The sequence below is a fragment of the Eucalyptus grandis genome, chromosome 10 (assembly GCF_016545825.1).
Source record: "Eucalyptus grandis isolate ANBG69807.140 chromosome 10, ASM1654582v1, whole genome shotgun sequence".
NCBI lineage: Eukaryota > Viridiplantae > Streptophyta > Magnoliopsida > Myrtales > Myrtaceae > Eucalyptus > Eucalyptus grandis.
This window is the reverse complement of record NC_052621.1, coordinates 17,478,586-17,500,144: the sequence shown is the minus strand read 5'-3', so window position 1 is coordinate 17,500,144 and position 21,559 is coordinate 17,478,586. Positions and strand designations below refer to the sequence as shown.

The 21,559-nt window shown below is 39.2% G+C and overlaps 2 protein-coding genes across 2 annotated transcripts; both read left to right on the top strand.

Moving 5' to 3' along the window:
- Positions 1–6: 6 nt before the first annotated feature.
- On the top strand, positions 7–1,316 carry LOC120289204 (S-adenosylmethionine decarboxylase proenzyme-like). The gene is given in 3 exon segments (XM_039303862.1): positions 7–364; positions 366–922; positions 925–1,316. Coding segments are annotated over 3 exon segments (1,080 nt in total). The 5' UTR covers positions 7–11; the 3' UTR covers positions 1,095–1,316.
- A 1,310-nt stretch (positions 1,317–2,626) lies between these two features.
- On the top strand, positions 2,627–3,473 carry LOC120288915 (late embryogenesis abundant protein 2-like). The gene is made up of 3 exons (XM_039303180.1): positions 2,627–2,795; positions 2,905–2,973; positions 3,135–3,473. The coding sequence occupies exons 1-3, from the start codon at positions 2,742–2,744 to the stop codon at positions 3,207–3,209; spliced, it is 198 nt and encodes a 65-aa protein (XP_039159114.1). The 5' UTR covers positions 2,627–2,741; the 3' UTR covers positions 3,210–3,473.
- The last annotated feature ends 18,086 nt before the right edge of the window (positions 3,474–21,559 follow it).

Sequence of the window (21,559 nt, the reverse complement as noted above, 5' to 3'; positions counted from 1 at the left end):
TGAAAGTCGAGATGGCATTGTCAGTTTCCGCCATCGGGTTTGAGGGTTACGAAAAGAGGCTCGAGCTCACATTCTATGAGCCTGGAATTTTTGCTGATCCTGAAGGGATGGGTCTCCGCTCATTGTCCAAATCCCAGTTGGATGAGTTTCTGAAATTAGCTGAGTGCACCATCGTTTCTTCGCTGTCAAATGATTTCGTTGACTCTTACGTCCTTTCAGAGTCTAGCCTCTTTGTGTACCCTTACAAACTCATCATCAAGACTTGCGGGACTACAAAGTTACTTCTTTCCATTCCAGCCATCCTCAGATTGGCTGATTCCCTGTCCCTTTCTGTCAAGTCTGTGAGGTACACTCGTGGAGCTTTATATTCCCGGTGCCCAGCATTTCCCGCATCGGAACTTCTCAGAGGAAGTAGCTGTCCTCGATACCTACTTTGGTAATCTTGGCGCTGGCAGCAATGCGTATCTGATGGGCAGTACGGAAAAGGCTCAGAAATGGCATGTTTATTCTGCTTCTGCTGAGAAGACGAGCCTCTCAGATTCGGTTTTCACTCTCGAGATGTGCATGACTGGTCTTGGCAAGCAAAGGGCATCTGTCTTCTTCAAAGAGAACTCGCCCTCAGCTGCAGCTATGACAGAGGAGTCTGGCATTCGGAAGATTCTTCCAAAGTCTGATATCTGCGATTTTGATTTTGATCCCTGTGGCTACTCCATGAATGCTATTGAAGGGAGTGGAATCTCAACAATCCATGTCACTCCAGAAGATGGTTTCAGTTATGCCAGTTTCGAGGCTGTTGGCTATGATTTTAAGGCTGCGGATCTGTCCCAGCTAATCCAGAGGGTGTTGGTCTGCTTCGAGCCAACCGAGTTCTCTGTGGCTCTCCATTCCGATTTAGCTGGCGAGGATCTGGTGTCGAGGTTCCTCTCGACCTGAAGGGGTACAGTGCTGGAGAAACGAGTTGCGAGGCGCTTGGAAAAGGTGGTTCTATCATGTATATGAGCTTCGCTGGAACAGGAAGCTGTGGATCCCCAAGGTCCATCCTGAAGTGCTGTTGGAGCGAGGACGAGAAAGATGAGGAAGTCGAAGAGAAATAGTGGTCAATTAATAAGTAGTATGAATAAGTAGAGCTTGTGGCCGTGTTGTCTTGGGAGCACAACATTGAGCTCGAGTCTGTCATTGTCGTTTTATTTCTTGCTTCGTTTGTCATTGGGCGTCGTAGTTGCTCTTCTTGTTGAGTCTCGCGGTCTGAGTCTGAGACAGTGTCATGGTGCGGATGTGTTGCAGATTAATGAAGGATCATTCTGTGTTTTCGTCGACTTCTTTGCCTGATCTTCTTTGTCTTCGTCGGTTGTGGGTCGTGACTTCTTTGTGCAAAACGTTGATGCGACTTAAATTGCAGGCCGACTTATTAGAGGAATTTATGCGCACGCGTAGCAGTCAGTTTCGTAAAATACTTTAAACGTTGGCGCGACTTAAATCGGTGGCCTACTTATTACAGGATTTTATGTGCACGCGTAGTAGTCACTAGTCAGTTTCGTGAATACTATGAAGTTAATTGAAGTAAAGAATTCTCTGTGACAACGACCGAGGATTTGAGATAAATCCCCAATACCGATACGCATCATTGCTTCGAATCTTTACAATCTCAACAGTTTAATACGGAAAACTTTAGCTTATGTCATATTGGAATTATAAATTTACGCGAAATTACCTTTTGATTTTGTTTTACTTAGTTTTGGCGATGCGCAAGTTTTAACTTTTTGTCAATCTGAAATGCTTGAATATTTCGTGCACATAATCCTTTCCATTTTCTTTTTGAAGAAATTCCATTAATAGTTGAAGTATTGACAGGAAATAATACCGTTACTGCTTCCCTTTTGCTAAATCCCCCCACCCCCCCCAAAAAATGCCCCATAAGGTTTGAACTCTTGGAAAAAAACCATCATGCGGAAAAAAAATCTTAAGTTCGAACAAGTACCAATTTTACATGCTTGTCACTAATTATGCTAACATGTACCAATTCAAATATCATCTTCATTCACCCGAGTCTACTACTAGCATTTTATGTTACCAAAGACGGTAATTCTCTTTTAACTCTGTATTCACCCCAAAGTGCTTAATCTTGGAATTTTAGTAAAAGATACCCATTAATTATATTTACTGTTTGAATGTCACGGATTAATTTCTATATTGCTCATATTTCATGTATTTTTTTACCCAATTTAAAATAGACAAGCATTAAATGGAGGGTGTAAATACCTACCAAATTGGATTATTTCTCTTGGGAGTTTTGTGATGAAGTTGTTTAGAAAACAAAAATTCTACTTGTGGAAAGAACGTGAACGATGCTCGAGTCTCGCGTTCTCCTCTCTTGTTCTGCAAAACAGAAAAGAGAGAATGGAGGTTGGCCTCTCTTAATTACGTGGACGCCAATGAGATAACTCAGGTGGGCGACAAAACAAACGCCTCTTGATTTCCTCAAACCCCAAACCGAATCCCTCGTCAAGGGGCAAGGCTTTTGGTCCCGCGGCCCCACGGATTGCTCGTTCCCGTATCGCCACGTCGCGTCGCAGCGTGTCGAGCAAACAGAGGGGTCCGAGCGACTATAAAATCCCGACGCCATCGACACCACAGTCCATCGAAAACCTTGTTCAATTCCCAAGTGAAAGTGAGTAACTGTGAACGAAGAGTTGAACTTTGCATCTCGGCGTGCGGATTCAAGAGGAAGCAGCAAAGTGGAAATGGACAACTCCAAGATGGGCTTCAATGCAGGGCAGGCCAAGGGCCAGACTCAGGTCCAGCTCTTCCTCGATCGATTACCCTCTGCAACATTGCGTAATTACGCGTTCGTTTCTCGTGTGAAGCATCTAAATTTTTGTCCTTCCTGATGTGGATGATTCTCAGGAGAAGAGCAACCAGATGATGGATAAGGCATCCAACACTGCTCAATCTGCAAGGGATTCCATGCAAGAGGTTACAGCTTGTTGCTCCTTTTTCGTTTTCTTTTTTTTTTTGTCTCTCTTATGGCTGATTGGATTGCATTCGACAATTCGTCGTTCGACGATTCAAGAAATCGAGTGCCGTGTAATCTTAGTGATCTCGGGGGTCTTGATCTTTGCTGTGTCTCTATGCAGACTGGTCAGCAGATGAAGGCCAAAGCCCAGGGTGCTGCTGATGCAGTGAAGAATGCCACCGGGATGAACAAATGAAGAGCTCAAGACATGAATGAATAAATAATTAAGCTCTGGTTATCATTTGCTTTTCTGGTCGTTTATTGTCCTGTTTTTCCTTGTCAAGAGCTTATTATGAGGGTCCTTTTGCTCTTTCCTTAGTTCTTTTTGTTTCTTGGTTGTTCCATGAAGAGAGCAACTCTCTGTGTTTGAGAGTACTCATCTCGCTTCATAAGGTCTCAGTATGTAGTTGCCTTTCGAGAATGTTATGTTCTCTCTCATAATGCTATTCTGATTTTATACTCTCTCTCTCTCTCTCTCTCTCTCTCTCTCTCCCCCACATATATATATATACACATCGATTTTTCATCAATTCTTCAGTTCAAAATGTTGTTATCTCTTGGGCGATGCAATGTTTGAGATTGATATGTGGATTTTTACATACCGCAACGTTTTGATTATAAAAGCCATTCTTAAAATTTATATCTAAAACAATTATTATTCATGGGGTAATCATCATTGCCGAACTTAATGCCGACGTTGCGTCCGTAGATGATCAGACGAGTGTTCCAAAGAAGAAATAACTTATATAAACGAAACCTTACCAAAGAAAAGCGCAACGGATATAGTCGGCAGAGAGTTTTTTTTCTTTTTGTAAAGCCCCAGGCAAGAAGAACATTGCTTTTAAAGAGGCAATTTCATGCTTATTCATTTCTTTGTGTATTATAAATAAACCAGAAGTATTTGAAATTAAGTGATGCAACTTCTACTCTTCTTTATTTTGGAAGATTCTTAAGCCAAATTATCAGGAAGAGTTTGGAAATGCTTTCAACTTGAAAGCAAAACTACGAAGTTGCTGGTAGGTCTAACGGTTAGTTTCAAGTCGTTCTCTTATACATAAAGAAATTGAATTGCAAACATTACATGAACTTAATAATGATGAAACTATTCAATTGAAATGCCGAAAAATGAACTTACTTGATCTTATTTGGTGTTTTATTATTATGTTTTTGCCTCTCGGTTCTTTTGGTTGAGATATAATTATTTCGTTTTTCTCCTTTCCTTCTCTTCCAAGTTCCAATAACCAATGCAAAGGAGAATATTGTGTCTGAACAAAAATTGTGTCTACCCACCAATCGGGCTTTGTGATCACGCCGAATCATTCACGAGGACTCAATCATTGCACGGGTTGTAAGCAAAATTCGTATATTGAAAGCTTATGAGCGTGTTGAATGAAATCTCCTTCTAGAGAGGGTTCTGCATTATGAGCAATGCATTTCCCTTGTCTGCTATACTCCTTCATGGGAAGCTTCAAGCCATTCGCGCGGGATCGGACAAGATGACCCACCTTCCCCACATATCCGTCGTCTGCTCGGAGTGCCTGATCTCTTGAACCCCCTCAGTTACCTGTAATTTGCCGACAACATGTTGGTTTTGTCATGGGCTACGATCAACAAGATCAGGTTCCTTAAAACATATCGTTGTATATTGTGTGGGTCAATCCATTAATTTCTCAAGGTGATGGGTTGTAACAATCTGGTCAGATGACGGTGGGAAATGGTCGCCAAGGGCTGAAGGACTCAGATGAGAAACGACTCTTGGCAAGCTTCAAGAATGGTGAAGAGAGTAGAAATGAATTGAATTGCACACTAGATAGGGGAAGACAGTGCTTGAGATATATTTGTAAAAACTAAAATTAACTCACGGAGATATCTTTTGATGTAATGTAAGCTTTGTCTTGGCAATTCAAAGTTAAGCGTGTTCAGATTGGAACATTATCATGATAGATACCTTTTCGAGAAAGTGTGCGAAAGGATAAAATTGTGAAGCTCAATGAACGGGCCATAGTAGGTAAGTTAATCTAGACATATCACATCGGTGATCTTCTAAGTAATAATGCAAAGATATTACGCACATGAAGCATTTGCAGCCCCTCCTCGACTCTGACAGAGGAAGTGATGGCCTTAACTATCTTAGTGATGCGGAAAAGGAACCTGCTATCGCGCGGGGGACAGGCCACATTGATTCGCATGGTTGCACAAAATGTTCCTATATAATATATGGTATCAAGTAATCTTCTCGAGCGTATTTGTGACTATTAAAATATGTCTTGAGTTTAAACTTGTTGAGAAAAACCTGTCCAACATTTGAAGTGGTTAAAAAATAACCGGTCAAGTGAAAGTAAAATAAAAAAGGAATCTGGAAATAAGTTTTAGAGAATGAAGTTTGGGAGATAAACTTTTAGGAGTCTTTGGCCACAAAATTGGAGAGTCCAACATGGAGCATCATTCGGTCAAATTTGCATTTACTTTAGTTGCTTCCTGCAATTTGGATTGTTTTTTTCCCCCGAAATTTGGGTTGTTTTTCTTGAAACACCGTTTTGTCACTCTCTTCTCGCGAGTTCTAGACGTTGCACCCAATGGGAAGAATTCTCTTGTTGAGAGATCAACTTGGTGCAAGACAATTGATTTCACAACGTTTATGTTCTAACTGAGAAATTCTTGTAGTAAGAATACTATCCAAAAAGTCCTAAATGAATTGTAAAATGATCAATTTAATCCCAAACTTTCAATTGTGCCAATTTAGTTATAAACCTCTTGGATTTATACAAAATTAGTCTTAAATATTTTAATGAATTGTTAATAGTCGTTTCAATTAATTTTGATCGAAAATTATTGATACAGTGATTCCGTTAGCACCAATCATCCTACATGGTATAACGGATGTTGACGTGGATAATTTTTTAATTTTAATTTTTTTGAATTTTTTATCAATTATTTATTGATTTTTTATATTTATTTTTATTTATCTTTCAATGCGTAGGTGGGGCCATTGGCCCTTGCCGCGAAGCCCTTACCGACTGTGGGTGAAGGTTGCGGCCCTCGTGGGATCTAGCAAGGCGAGGGTTGCCTTTGTTGTGGCTTGTGAGGGGCTTAGGTGACGCTTTTGACTAGGGGTTGGTAGGGGTTGCTACCCCTTAGCTAGTTAAAAAAGAAAAAAATGAAAAGAAAAGAAAAAGAAAAAAAGAAAAATTAATAAAAATTTGAAAATTTCTAAAAAATTTAAAAATAGTTCTTGTTAGCATTGGCCACGCCTTGTTGGAAGAATTATATTGGCAATTCGTTAAAAGATTTATGATTAAATTTGACAAATTGTTGAAAGGTTTATGATTAAATATTTAGACCGAATTAGCCGCCATACAATAGGTTTATGACTTTTAGGACAACTTTCCCTAAGAATTTGTGTATGATTTCTTTGTCTCTTGTGAGGAATTGTGGGACTAAATATCGTGCGAGTTATTATGTGTAATTGGTAGCTGAAAAACACCGAGAGTGTTTGAATGACTCGAGTGTGGCTATATTATCCGTTATATCGTTAATCTATAGTGGAATTCTTTACTACTCTTGCTGTGAACATAAGTCATCGTGACTGAATCACGTAAATTCGATATCCGATCAATTTTCTTTTTTCGTCTATATGACAATAGTGACAAACGGATCCATCATCAAAGGATTATGGTAGGAGTTGAGGATGGGAAGCAAAGATACCGGGAGCTCCCGAGTTGGAATGGCGGGTTTGCTTCGGAGATTGCTCTTCCACACCGGTTTGGCATTATTTGGGCCTTGGATTTATGCGAGGAAGACCGGGTCACAGCCCAGTCAAATCTATGTGTCAGCAACTGCAAAAGAAGAGGTCAGGGTAATTTATTGTGCAGCTAATGGCAAATAATTTAGATTTTGGAAAGCTTTTAATTGAGTAACAACAACTTTAGTTCCACCTGATGAAGTTTGATCTATTATTCATGCGGATAGCCCGAGGTGAACATAAAAACAATATAATGATAGAGAGAGGCGGCTCTAAGATAAAAATTATTCTCTAAGTATTGTTGTCTCTTTTGGAAAAAAATATTAAAAAAATCCTAAAGTTATTACAATTGTATCAATTCGATCATTTTTTTTTTATCAATTCAGTCATAAATCCTTTGTACTTGTGTCAATTTAGTCAATTCGGCTAAATTAGGGACAGTTGACATTGATGTGGACGCTGGCCGGCATTCACTATTCGGTCGGTGATGACATGACAATTTTTAAATCATATTTTATTTGATTTTCCTTTATTTTCCTTTTCTTTTCTTCCTATTGTTCTTCTTCTTCCCTTGCCCCCTACAATGGGCGGCAAGGCTCTGTAAGGGTCGTAGGCCCTTACTCGGCCATGTTGAGATCTAGGCAAGGCTTGGGGGTTGCAAGTGAGGCAGCCTCGCCCAAATCTAGGCGAGGGCAACCTTGCCAAGCCTCATCGGTTGTGGCAAAGGCAGTCTCGCTGCAGTTGGGGAAGCCATGGCCGCCTCGCTGTGGTTAGCGAGGCCTTTGCGACCCTAGGTCTTCGCAAGGTGCCTCATGGTCCTCTTCACCCCCTTCTCTCAATAGTCTTGAGCCCGATTGAGCCTCACTAGTCATTGTGGGGGTGCTCGTGGTGGGGTGGGGTGGGGTGGGGGAAGAGGAATAGTAGGAAGAAAAAAAGAAAAGAAAAGAAATAAAAATTTTATAAATTTTTTTGAAAAAATGAAATATTATTAAAAATTGCTACGTTAGCATTTGCTGAATGGTCAGCATTGTCCACCATCCATGTTAGTGCTGGCTGACTAAATTTAGCCGAGTGGACTATATTAGCATAAATGTGAAAGATTTATAACTGAATTAGCACAATTATAATAGGTTTATGACTTTTTTGGTAATTTTCACGTCTCTTGTCATATCATTTAGTGTTGTTTGCATCCACCAAATGTTCCACCTTAGAGTTTTGCACACTATCGCCACGACTTACTTCCATTGTCATCTCCATCCTTCTCCCTCAATTATCATTTTCTTTCTTTCTAACAATCCCCTCTTTCAAGGTTGTTCGAACTTGGCAATGACGAGCGCTCACTCACACGGGAGCGCGAGAGAGGGAGGGAGGGAGCCTAAGAATAGGGTCAAGCGAGAGATGAGCGACGTTGGTGGTGCCACTCTAGCACGGAGACTAGTTGTGACATCACTAATGAATGACTCTAATTTGGTTGTGGCAGCTATAGATAGAGTTTTAGACTCGGGATGAGGGAAGAATATTAAATAAACCTAGTCTCATGTTGGATGAGACGAGTTTCATGGTGAAATCCAACTTTTAACGGGGTACGTGAGAAATTGTGAATTCCAAGATTCATTCCTTGCTTTATGAATATCAAGTTAGGTAAGTCATTAGGCAATTAAAGGTAATTGCTTGTGATGGTTGGTTTGGCTAGTACTGCTAGTGGCGGTTGCATAATTCGAAGTACAAAATGGATGTTACTTGAAGCAAGAAATTCCCAACTAGCACCTGCGTGAAAAAAAAAATACCAACTTTCCCATGTACCGTATGATATAAAAAGCCCATCCAAAAAGTTTGTATCATTTTGCATATTGATTGATCCCATTGCGTGTGAATGTGTATTTTGAAAATATGCTATGCATGATTGTTGACATGGAAAGAAACATTGAGTGAGACATGATTGAATGACTTAACAATTGAAATCGAATTTGTGAATGCAATTTTTGAATCTGTATGTTGCATTTTGAAATAATATTTTGAATGATGCTTTTAATGCAATTTTAGCATAGGCAGCATCCCAACAATCTAATTCAGATCTAAGATATAAGAAAACAATAACTACCACAACGTTGATACATGCATAATTTCTAAAGATAATTCAGCAACATAATGACGTATCTTGATACCGGAGATTTCATTTTGACATTATAATGACCTAAGAAATTGCAGTTTATGACTATTTAAATAGGTGGCATAATGACATTTTTTAAATTCTAAACGAGCATTACAATAACCTAGCATGCATATCTATTGAAATTGAAAAAAGGGTGTTGGTATTTATCTCGAAAGCTCGAGAATCTCTAGAGAGGACTAAATCGAGAATCTCTAGCGTTAGAATTGTGACTAAATTGAGAGTATTTCTAAAGAAGACTATAGGGATAGGGACTTCCAATTCATTTCCTCTCAAATAAGTGAAAATGAGAGATGTTTATAAGTAAAATGTGTGACATCCTGGATTTTCGCTTCTGTTTTCTACTTAATAAATCAAGCATTTTATTGATGCGCCTATAGAGCTGTTCTTAGTGCCGATCACTCTCGAGATAACTAGACTATTCAGGGAAGTTATTAAAGAATTTTAAGGCAATAAACTTGAGAATTCAATCAAGAATCGGCTTCTCGATCGTGCTCATTTTTAGAGGCCATTACGGCACAGTTAAAAACTGATTTGAGATCAGCGATAGGTCGGTTCGATTGAGATGTGTGACCTATCGTGGGTGACATCACTAAATTGGAAAATTCTCGTCGACTGGTACTAATTTGATTCTTATTGTCGTTTTGGTATCATGTATCCGTTTTTGAATCCTGAAGATTTTCATGACAACCGAGAGTCGCCAATATATCGAGTGGGTTCATTATGGCTTGAAAAAATTGACTACGGTCATTTGCCCTAAAATTTTTTTGAAACTACTCGATAGTCTAGGTCATGCTAATGATGCGCAAAATGGAAATTAACCGCGAATTCAAGTCCGATTTCAAAAATTGAAGATCTCGTCATATCACAATAAATTCTAGGAATGTCGACTCGGTCTCGAAGATTTTTTTTGCAACTTAACCCGAGACTTTTTTGGGAAAAAGTCGTCACATGACCGTTTTTATTCAGTAAAAGGCCAGGGATCATTTTGATTGCAAATTTTGGAAGCATGATGGATATGTGGGTGAGGAAAAATGACGAGAGGGTCGATGGTGAATTGATTGATTTTATTGAACTCATTTGAGGTTGAATTGAGAAGAAACAAGCAACTATTTGAAACCAATTGCTTACAAATTCATGTGCCCCACTCCCCTAGCCATTTTTGGACCATCTCACATGTTTGAGAGGAGGCCTTGGTGGCCTAAAGACAACCAAGGGATGTTGGCTTGTTGGACAAGCCTAGAGGAAGGACATTTTGGTGGAAAATTTGGCCAAAGGACCCCACCAAGGCAAGACTTGCCCCACACTCCCATCCCTCTCTCCCTTATTGTTGTCCACCCCATCTCTCTGCCTCCTTGCTTGTGCGAAACCAGCAACCACTAGCGGAGAAGCCGAAGCCGCTAGTCGCGCCAGCTAGCCACCATCGCATGTCCATGCTGCCGTCGCCGTTCGTGCCCTCACTCGCGCGCACCACTAGTCGCACGCCGTCCACCCCTGCTTGCCTCTTGCTCCGCCGTCCAACTCGTTGTTCCGTAGCTGTGAGGGGTTGTGGAAGCTCGCCAGAGCCTGTTCAACCACCATAGACTGCCCATTTCAAGCCACTGAAGCCTCCCTGAGCCTTGCTGTGCCAACCTAGCTTGTTTTCTTCTGTTTTCTAGCCAAGAACAACAAGGGTTTTTGTGAGTTTCTAGCTGCCTTGCGAGGCCGTTTTGAACTCTTTCCAGACCCCAGACCTTAGGTCCGCTTTGGAGTAAAATGTCTCTTGCGACGTTCCCGATATTTCAATCCGAGTGGATTGTTAAACGGGTGAGTTTTGCTCACTAATCCCTCATTAGTATGCTAATGATGCTTAAGGGTTGATTAGATTTAATTAAGTGCAATTAGGTGGATAGATTAGATTAGAATAATTAAATTATGGATTTACCTATGCATGTTGGGTAAATGGTTAGTGTAATTAGCAAATAGGTAAGCTCTATTATTTATTGAATGAGTTTCGGTAATTTTCCGGGCTCGTCTCGTCTTCCAATTACGCATTACGGGCCTAAATTAGATTTATTGTATTTATTTAATAATTTTTGGAATTAATTAATTAATTAATTAATTTTCAAAAATTAAACTGGGATGGTCGACGCACCGGAATTTTATGCCAATTATCGTGATGCAGTTTGTTTAATTTATTGAGTGCTAGATTGTGCTAAATTGATTTATTAATGATTTTATGATTATTTTTCTAAATTAATTAATTTAATAACCGGGTGTCGGTTGATAGTGCCAAAAATGTTTTGGTGGACTGCAGAAAAGAGTGTGATTTGTGGAAAGAAAATTATTATATTTTGGCTAAGACCGACTGTGTACCCACACACGATTATTTTTATTGAGTATGATAAAAATGACAAATTGATTGTACGATTAGAATACCATATTATATATTGCTCAGTGACTCTATATGTCATTTTGGAGAAAAGACGGTATGCAATGTCGGCTCGGTGACCCTATAGGTCATTTTAGAGAATGGACGACATGCCATAATGGTTCGGTGACTCATCATGTCATTTTGGAGAATGAACGTTATGATGAATAACTTGGTGACTTAGTATGTCATTTTGGAGAATGAATCGTATAAAATACTAGCTCGGTAATCCAATGTGTTATTTTGGAGGATGGACAGTATTGATTGAAATGACCAATAATGGTCTGTTTGACATGTAAATCAACTAGGTCGATTGATCGATGTTTTGATCGGTAGTGTTTGATTGGGTGCCTGTTTGAACTGTATTGATTTGTAGGTGGAATCTGAGGCCAAGGTAACTCCTCTTACCCATGTGTACTTAGGCAGCTCATAGTGTATTGGTTTCCTAATCGGGTCTTAGGAAGGTAGAACTCGCTGAGACTTTGTCACATTGGTTATTGTATAACCATCTTGAGCTCATAGATGACAGCACTTCCACCTCGTCCTCCTCTGCATTTTGGTATTCCCGAAGAGATCTCAAAAATAGCATACCATTTCCATATTCATAACCATCCCGAGGGATTGGAGTACGTACTGGTTAAGTTGACCGTCTAGGTTGACATAGGTAATGATGCCTTAAGACCCTATGAGTATCGATCGTGGTACCGTCACTACCATGATGGGTGAAGAGAGGGTCCCATACCGGAAGGTAATGTGCCCTTGTACATATTGGAAGAGGCGTTCAGAGAAGGGACGACAGATCTTAAGGACGGGTTGGTAGTTGATGCAAAAGACCCTAAGCTCGAGAGTGATCACGACTCTCCCAAGCCATCAGCAGCAGACTCCAGCTGGAGTATGCTAGAGGAAGAGGCTGACCAAGAAGAGATATACTTAGAGGAGAATTGGGAAGAGAAACCCAAGGAGGAGGAACCGAAGGACGAGCCTGAGGTGAATTTTGAGGAGGAAGAGCTTGAGGGCGAACCTGAAGAAGGAGAAGAAGAATCTGAAGAAGAGGATGATTCGGAGGAGGATCTAGGGTACGACCTGGATGAGGACTGAGATCTCATCTTATTTGTAAACTTGAGTTGTGGACTGATGTATGATATATCAGGGGCCAATTCCATAAAAAAACACGAACTTTAGGGTTTGGGACAAATCTGGCCCGAACTTTATTTTGTCTCGAAAAAAAGCACCAACTTTTACTCGTGTCCCAAATCTGGCCTGCCGTTAACTCTCCTTCACAGTCATCCGACCAGGCATTTCCACGTTAGATATCTAACAAGACAAAATTGTTTTGGGCTTTCCCTTCTTTCTCTTCTTCTTTGAACGCACGGCTCATGAGTTTGGGGAAATTTTTTTCTAGGGTTTCATTTTGTCGGTGAGTTTGGGCGCGGGAGTCTTCAATCCGTTGGAAGATCTCGCGCACTAGCTTGCTCGCTCATTCTCTCACATGGAGACGCTTGCTCTTGTACATACACACGTTTGATTGCTCGGAGACGTCCTTTCCGTCGGAAATTTTGGCCTCGAAGGATTTATGCTTCCTTAAGGTCGAAGGACAGAGCATCTAAAGGTATTCTTCTCCTCCTCCTCCTCCTCCTCCTCCTCCTTCTATCTACGGTTTCCTTTCTTCAGCGAATAAGTGCGCGGGTAGTCTTCAATCCGTTGGAAGATCTCACGTGCTGACTTGCTCGCTCATTCTCTCACATTCAACTCTTTGCTATTGGAAATATTAAATTACGGTCACCATGTGCTCGATGGTTTGTCTAGAAGTGATCTACCTCACAGGAACTAAAGTCAGTTGAAATTTTCTAGGCTTAATGAACTTGTGAATTTGCTAGGTCTTTAGAATCTTATGGCTTGGAATGAATTTGATCATGGCCATAGGTGGATATGTCATGACTTGGGAGTCTTGGACTTTGTTGATACTTTCACGCCTATCGGGTAATTTTTCTTCTGTTGTCTACAAGGGCGTATGAAGAATGTGTGATAAAAGTTGGAAAAACAAGACTTGTCCATCCTAATGGAAGTGTAAAAGTGCAGCGTGCTAAGGTGAAGTGTCATGTTTGTGGGGAAGAGAAACAGAGGAGGATTGATAATGCTTGTAGAGCTCTACGACTTCTTCGTACGGCTTGCGTAGTTTGGCCAAATTCAGCCACAGAGGTGCTTTTAGCTGGGTCATTTGATGGTTGAGCCACCCAGGTTTGTTCTCATCATTGGGATCTATGTAGTTCATGGTAAACTTTGGAGTAGTTGTGATTTTCTGTTGTGAACTGTTTGGTTGCACCATATATTTGCTTTGAGCAGTTTAGCTACTGGAGTTATCAAAATAAAAAATTCTTTATGAAGATATGAATGAAAGTTACTGAATCAGAGTAGGCAGACATCATCTATGAGCTAATTATTGAACTTATATGCAAATTTTATGTCATTTTTAAAAATATTTTATTGAGGCATTTCCAGAGAAGTGGAACATTTTGTTAGGATAATGACTCGATTGACAAAACCACTAGACACTTAAGTTTTCTAGGAGAATTGCCTCGTAAACATTTAAAAGTATCAGGAAGGACACTTGGGCATTTAGTACATCATGATTTTTCTAATTAGTTCGTAGATCAAGACAATCAATCTGAGCCACCTGGGAATTTATTATGCTTAATTGGATAGCCTGGGTGTTTTATTAGAACTGTCAAACTATGCATGTAAATTGTCAAAATGAGACTTACAAATTGCGAAATGAGGCAAGTTTGGTACTTTGCAAGTATCGCTTCACCAATATAAGTCACATGTTACATGATAATATACTTTCCCCTAACATCATGCTGGTTATTTATAGTTATCTGCAATGTGCAAAAAAAAGAAACAGGAAATGCTGCAGCTAATATTTTTAGCTACAAATATAGTATAAAATTCGATTTGCCCACTTTCTTTGGTCTATTTGCTAATTCCACAGGATCTTGGTCCAGCTTAAAACTGTCCTTTTGCACTTCACCACATTCATCTTATGGAAGATTTAAAAGGAGCAGAATGCCTAAGAGCTAGTGGTACAAATCCTAAGCACAAAATGTCCCATAAATAGTATACAATTCACTTTCTAAATAGAGTAGCCTGGATGCAATCAACTCTTCATTCATTGTCATGTCTACGATCATATTTTTTTGGGAAGCTCAAATTCCCTTACTCCTATTTTATCATTTTGGATTAGTTCAAATAGTTATGTATTTCAAATGGGTTGTCATGTATTTAGATATTGGGAGCCATAACTTATTCTTTTCTTTAGATCTTCTGATCAATAAGCTATTGTTGTGTGAAATGCTTCTTCACAATGTGAAGTATGTTGTCACTTTTTATTATGCTTTACAAATAGTAGAGTTATTGCTGTCTTACTAGGAATTTGATTAGCATGATAAGTTCGACATTGAACTTTAAATGTCTAATTTTTTGCTCTACCTCTGTTTTATAGGATTGGGCTGGTTGGGATTCTAAGATGATTGTCGTTTTACTTATGGAGAATTGAAGTGTTGCAGGTTGAATAAGAAGTAATGGTGAGTTCATTCAATTGTTTACCCTTTAAGTTTGAATATTGTTTTTAGTTTCCAGCGTATGACTTTGTGTTTTTTACACAGAATGAAAGTGACAGTGACGATAGTTCATTAGACTTATGTGATAATGAAATATATATCCGATGATGAAGAGATCAATACAAGGGAGATGAGGAAAGAATTTAGGGAAGCAATAATAAAGGAGGTGGATGATAGCGGAGACTTACCTGAAGGTTCCATCGATATAAGAATGGAGGAAGAGGTTGGTGCTGTTCCACATGATAGGGGGGATGATGATGAAGATGCAATATTGGATGATGAACTTCTAAGTGGTCCTGATATTGATGATTTTGAAGAAACTAAAGCACAATTGGACGAATGGTTAATAGGTATGATCCTATGTGTGACCATAATGAGAATATGTTTAGTCTAGGCATGAGATTTGAATCTCATGAATAGTTCAAGAATGTTGTGCAAAAATATGTTGTGATTAATGGATTTGACATTTTTTGGCCAAGGAGTCAAAAGAAAAGAATGGAAGCAAAGTGTGCAAGTGGTTGTGGTTGGAGGTTGTATGGTAGTTGGGTTCAAGTTGAGAAAAATTTTGTAATAAAGAGAGTTGGAAGTCTACATAGCTGCAATAGAAGCCTCACAAACAGGCAAGCCACTTCTACATGGCTTGCTTGGGAGTACATGCCTAAGATCAGAACCATACTCACTTATTCGGCTACTAAAATGCAAACAGATGCAAGAGAAATGTTTGTCCTGATCCTTAACAAAAAAAAATAAAAAATGCTATAGAGCCATATGGACAGCCCTTAGTCATATAAGAGGGCCTATAGGAAAGCAATATGATATGCTAAGATCTTATTTGGAGGAGCTCAAGAGAGTTAGCAAAAATGGAACATTCATGATGGAGGTCAACCCAGCAACCAAAGTATTTGAGAGGTTTTATGTAGGCTTTGATGAGTTGAAAAAGGGGTTTTTAGTAGGATGTAGGCGTGTCATAGGCTTGGATGGGTGCTTCCTTAAGACTGGATTGAAAGGTATGTTATTATGTGCCATTGGACGAGATGGAAACAATCAAATGTTTCCAATAGCTTGGGCAGTTGTGGAAGTTGAGTTTGAGGCATCATGGACTTGGTTTCTCACTCAGTTATTTATTGACTTGAATGTGGGCACAGGTAAAGGTTGGACTTTTATCAGTGATAAGCAAAAGTTGATATCTCACTTTTTTATTTTATTACCATTACACTACACTAGTACAATCACTGCTGTGACATATTTCTTTTTCATTGGTTGATTTTGGTTGCAGGGATTAATGAATGCAGTTTCATGGTTATCGCCACAAGTAGAACATCGAAATTGTGCAAAACATATATATGCTAATTGGAAAAAACAGCATAAGGGGGATGCTTTGAAGAATCTCTTTTGGAGGGCTGTGAGGTGTACTTTTGAAGCTGATTTTGACCTGGTAATGGCAGATTTGAAGATGGAGTGCCCTAAAGGTTATGAAGACTTCATGAGACAAGACCTTAAGCACTTCTGCAGGGCTTTCATTAGGACAGGTACTAAGTGTGATGCAGATGAAAATAATTTAAGTGAGACTTTTAATGGATATATTTGCATACCGAGAGCAAAACCCATTCTTGAGATGCTTGAAGAAATACGAGCCATGTTGATGGAAAGGATGATAGAGAGAAGCCAATTAATGGTTGATCGAATGGATCCAATTTGCCCAAGAATTAGAATGAAGTTGGAGAAAACTAAATTGGAGTCTAGGTATTGTTTTGCTAGAGCATCTTTGGGGAATAAATTTGAGGTTAAAGGGATGGCAATAGATTTGTGGTTGACTTGGCTAGAAAGACTTGTGCTTGTAGGGAATGTGATATCTCTGGAATACCATGTAGACATGCCATATGTTGCATTGCTTTTATGAAGTTAGAGATCAATGATTATGTTGATGATTGCTTTAAGAAAGATACTTATGAAAATTGTTATAAATTTCCCTTCCGGTCATGAATGGGGAAAAATGTGGCCCAAAGTTAGTGGTGAGCCAATCAAACCCCCACCTTACAGAAGGAAAAGGGGTAGAGAGAAGAAAAATAGAATCAAGGATAAGGATGAGCGAAGTAGTGATGGTAAGAAGTTGACGAAAGTTGGAATTCAAATGCAATGTTCAAATTGCCTTCAATATGGGCATAACAAGAAGACATGCAAGAATCCTATGACATCAAGGCCACCCAAAGTATGTCTTATTGGACAATTTTGTAATTGTTAATTAAAATTTTTGTTGGGTTGTTATGAATGATAACATTGTTATTTCTTGTGTTTTTCCACATGTAGGCAAAAAGAGGAAGACCAAAGAAAGTTGATGAAGCTAGTGGCGCACAGGCTAGTTCATAGGCCAATAGACCATCTAATAGGGACTCCACTATCATCAAGAAAGAGAGAGCTCGGGCTAGTGCTTTATCAAGCATAATTTTATTTTCATATCATGTGTTTATTGTCATTAATGTTTTATGCTCATTTTGTTTCTTTAGGCTCCACAAGGATATGGAATTTTCATATCCGAAGCTCTTGGAATTCTATTTAAGGGTAATCTCTATCTAAAGTTTATATATATATATATCGAAAAGAAAAGTGAGTTCATTTGTTTTTTTTTTCTTGTAGATGCCTAGTAGTGATAGAGTTATTGACATTGGAGGTCCATCTATTTCCAAGAGGCAAACAAGAGCAAGGAATGTCGTTGAAGTTTCACTAGGCCAATCTTCCATTGATGTCTCGTAACCTCCATGCACTCAAGAATCTGGAATTGGTGGTTAAAGATGCAATTGTGGACCTTAAAATGCTTGTGTAGTGCCTACTACTTGATGTTGAGTTGTAGACTAAAAAGTGCTAGTTTGATGTTGTCTATAGGTTAATTTGGTTATGCATTGTGTTTGGGGATTTGGCAATGTCCTTTTGTATTTGCAATTTTTTGCTATGCACTATGTGTTTCAGCTGGTTCAGAAAGCTTGACAAAAATGAGTTTGGAACATTTGGATTTTGCAAACTTAGTTTTTGTAGTTTACATCTTCGAGGGAGAGGTTGATTTGAATCTTGTTGAACCAGTTTCTAGCTTACGAATATTCTTCGCATCGAGTGCAAACTGGTTGAGCTGATCAGGAGCGATGTGATTTGTAATTTACATCTCGGCATGCTTGAATAATTGTGCATATGGTGTGGAATGATAAGCGTCTCGAATTCTGGAAATGTAGGCACTATGGTAGGATGAGGAGGGAAATTTCCACAACGACAATGCAATTCTAATTGATAAGACAAGGGAAACAGATTTGGTTTTAGCATTTTTCTTCCTTACACAATTTGCGCAGGCTTGACCATGTACATATAGTTGTATTTGCAGATGTTAGCATCAGTCTTGTTTATTTCAGTCTTGACTTTTTGACACTTACTCATTAATATCATCAACTGTCTTTGATTCAAGACCGTAACATCGAAATGAGGTAAAAGATGGGAAAGTTCTTTTCCCAGAGAAACAAATAGAAATTCCTTCATTAGAATAAGATGCCAATCAATGTGGTATATACATATCTAAAGCCTAGCATAAGTTTACAATTGTGTAAAAGAAAAGGGCAGAAGGATCTATGTAATCATCCTCCATCGGTTATAAGACAACGAATCTTCTCGTGTAAATGTTTGTGTTAGCTTTCTCTTTCGAATGGCTTTGTGATAATGAGCAAGTTATTCTCATATCCATTGTTATGAACAATTGGCCGCAATGGATTGATCCTCCATGTTCCATCGACTATGAACTTTATCTGCATCAGGAAAACCACGGAGGTTGTGAAGCTCATCCAGAGACAGCAACTGCTTGTAATTTTAGACTGTCTTAGACTAAATTGAGAGAAGACCTACCTCATATCTTCCAGGATACAACTGGAGGCACATGGAGAAAACTCTGGTGCTTGACTTCTCTATCTTTCTCTGCAATGAAGCACATTACTCTACTGAGCATCATTTAGAGAAAGCTACTCGTATGTATGAACCACATAACATAAATCTAAAAGCATGAAGTCTGAAGAACTTCTTGACTCATATAAAGCGGATCCCGACCCCCTTCTTTTAACCGGTGCATATGATAGGATAATATGCGCATTGGTGAGGATTAGTTGAGTTGATATGTTTAGATCCAGTGTTAAGACAAAAATGAAACTTTCACAAAGACAATAAGAAGAAACGTTATTAAGTTAAATTTGTTAAGACGCCAAAGGCTTGAGAATCACCGATGCTTCAAACAAAAGGTTGACTGCCTAATTTTTGGGGGCAAGATGGACTAGACATGCATTGACCGCATAGATAATAACATCCTACAAAAATGCTTTGTGCTCCTACTCGGCATGGATGAAACAACAATTTAATAAACTTGAAAATTATGAGTAAAGATCGATTCATGTGCCTGATTCACTCGATATCATCCAATCTGGGTACAAAAGATATGAAGCCATGAGGCATTTTCATAGTTAGGGTACCAAACTTCCACGAGCAAAACTGAAATGTAAAAGTCATATGTACGCCACAACTAGAGCTCCGCGGACATTATACCATGCTATTGTAGGTAGATTCTAATTTGACTGCCTATCACATCTACAATGATTTGAATACCAGTCCATACTAACTTTGAACAATATATAGAAATGTCGCATTTAAAGTGAAGCGATACTTGCAAAGTACCAAACTTCCCTCGTTTCGCAATCTGCTCTGTAAGTCTCATTTTGACAATTTACATGCATAGTTTGACAGTTCTAATAAAACACCCGAGCTGTCCAATTAAGCATAATAAATTCCCAGGTGGCTTAGATTGATTGTCTTGATCTACGAACTAATTAGAAAAATCATGATGTAATAAATGCCCAAGTGTCCTTCCCGATACTTTAAATGTTTACGAGGCAATTCTCCTAGAAAACTTAAGTGTCTGGTGGTTTTGTCAATCGAGTCATTATCCTAACAAAATGTTCCACTTCTTTGGAAATGCCTCAATAAAATATTTTTAAACATGACATAAAATTTGCATGTAAGTTCAATAATTAGCTCATAGATGATGTCTGCCTACTCTAATTCAGTAACTTTCATTCATATCTTCATAAAGAATTTTCGATTTTGATAACTCCAGTAGCTAAACTGCTCAAAGCAAATATATGGTGCAATCAAACAGTTCACAATAGAAAATCACAACTACTCCAAAGTTTACCATGAACTACATAGATCCCTATGATGAGAACTAACCTGGGTGGCCCAACCATCAAATGACCCAGCTAAAAGCACCTTTGTGGCTGAATTTGGCCAAACTATGCAAGCTGTCCGAAGAAGTCGTAGAGCTCTACAAGCATTATCAATCCTCCCCTGTTTCTCTTCCTCACAAGCATGACACTTCACCTTAGCACACTGCACTTTTACACTTCCATTAGGATGGACAAGTCTTGTTTTTCCAACTTTTATCACCCATTCTTCATATGCCCCTATAGACAAAAAAAGACAAATTACTCGATAGGCGTGAAAGTATCAACAAAGTCCAAGACTCCCAAGTCATGACATATCCACCTATGGCCATGATCAAATTCATTCCAAGCCATAAGATTCTAAAGACCTAGCAAATTCACAAGTTCATTAAGCCTAGAAAATTTCAACTGACTTCAGTTCCTGTGAGGTAGATCACTTTTAGACAAACCATCGAGCACATGGTGACCGTAATTTAATATGTCCAATAGCAAAGAGTTGAATGCCTTCAACGCTCTGTTGACTTCAACCCTTAAGCAAGCACAGATCCTTCGAGCCTAAAATTTTCGAGGGAAACGATGTCTCTGAGTGAACGAGTGTGAGTATGTGCGAGAGTGACAGTTTCCGTGTGAGAGAATGAGTGAGCAAGTTAGCGTGCGAGATCTTCCAATGGATTGAAGACCGCTCGCGCACTTATTCGCCAAGAAAGGAAACCGTAGACAGAAGGAGGAGGAGGAGGAGAAGAAGAATACCTTTAGATGCTTCGTCCTTCGACCTTAAGGAAGCATAAATCCTTCGAGGCCAAAATTTCCAAAGGAAAGGACGTCTCCGAGCGATCGAATGTGTGTATGTACAAGAGCGAGCGTCTCCGTGTGAGAGAATGAGCGAGCAAGCTAGTGCGCGAGATCTTCCAACGGATTGAAGACTACTGCGCCCGAACTCACCGACGAAATGAAACCCTAGAAAATTGTTTCCCCAAACTCATGAGCCGTGCGTTCGAGAGAAGAAGAAAGCCCAGAACAATTTTGTCGTGTTAGATTATTTGACGTGGAAATGCCAGTCGGATGATCGTGAAGTTGGTGCTTTTTTTCGAGACAAAATAAAGTTCGGGCCAGATTTGTCCCAAACCCTAAAGTTAGTGCTTTTTTTTATTTTATTTTATAGAATTGGTCCGATATATCAGACTTCTGTGAATAATATTGTATTATATACTATGAGGTTTGCTTTTGTATAAACGTGGTTGTGGTTTTTCAGTTGTGAAAAATATGGCCCTACGTTTCTATCCCATTATTTTATTATTTGGGGATTATTTTATGCTTTCGCATGCATATTAAAATAAAATGGTAGGCGATACATCTTGGGATGTTGC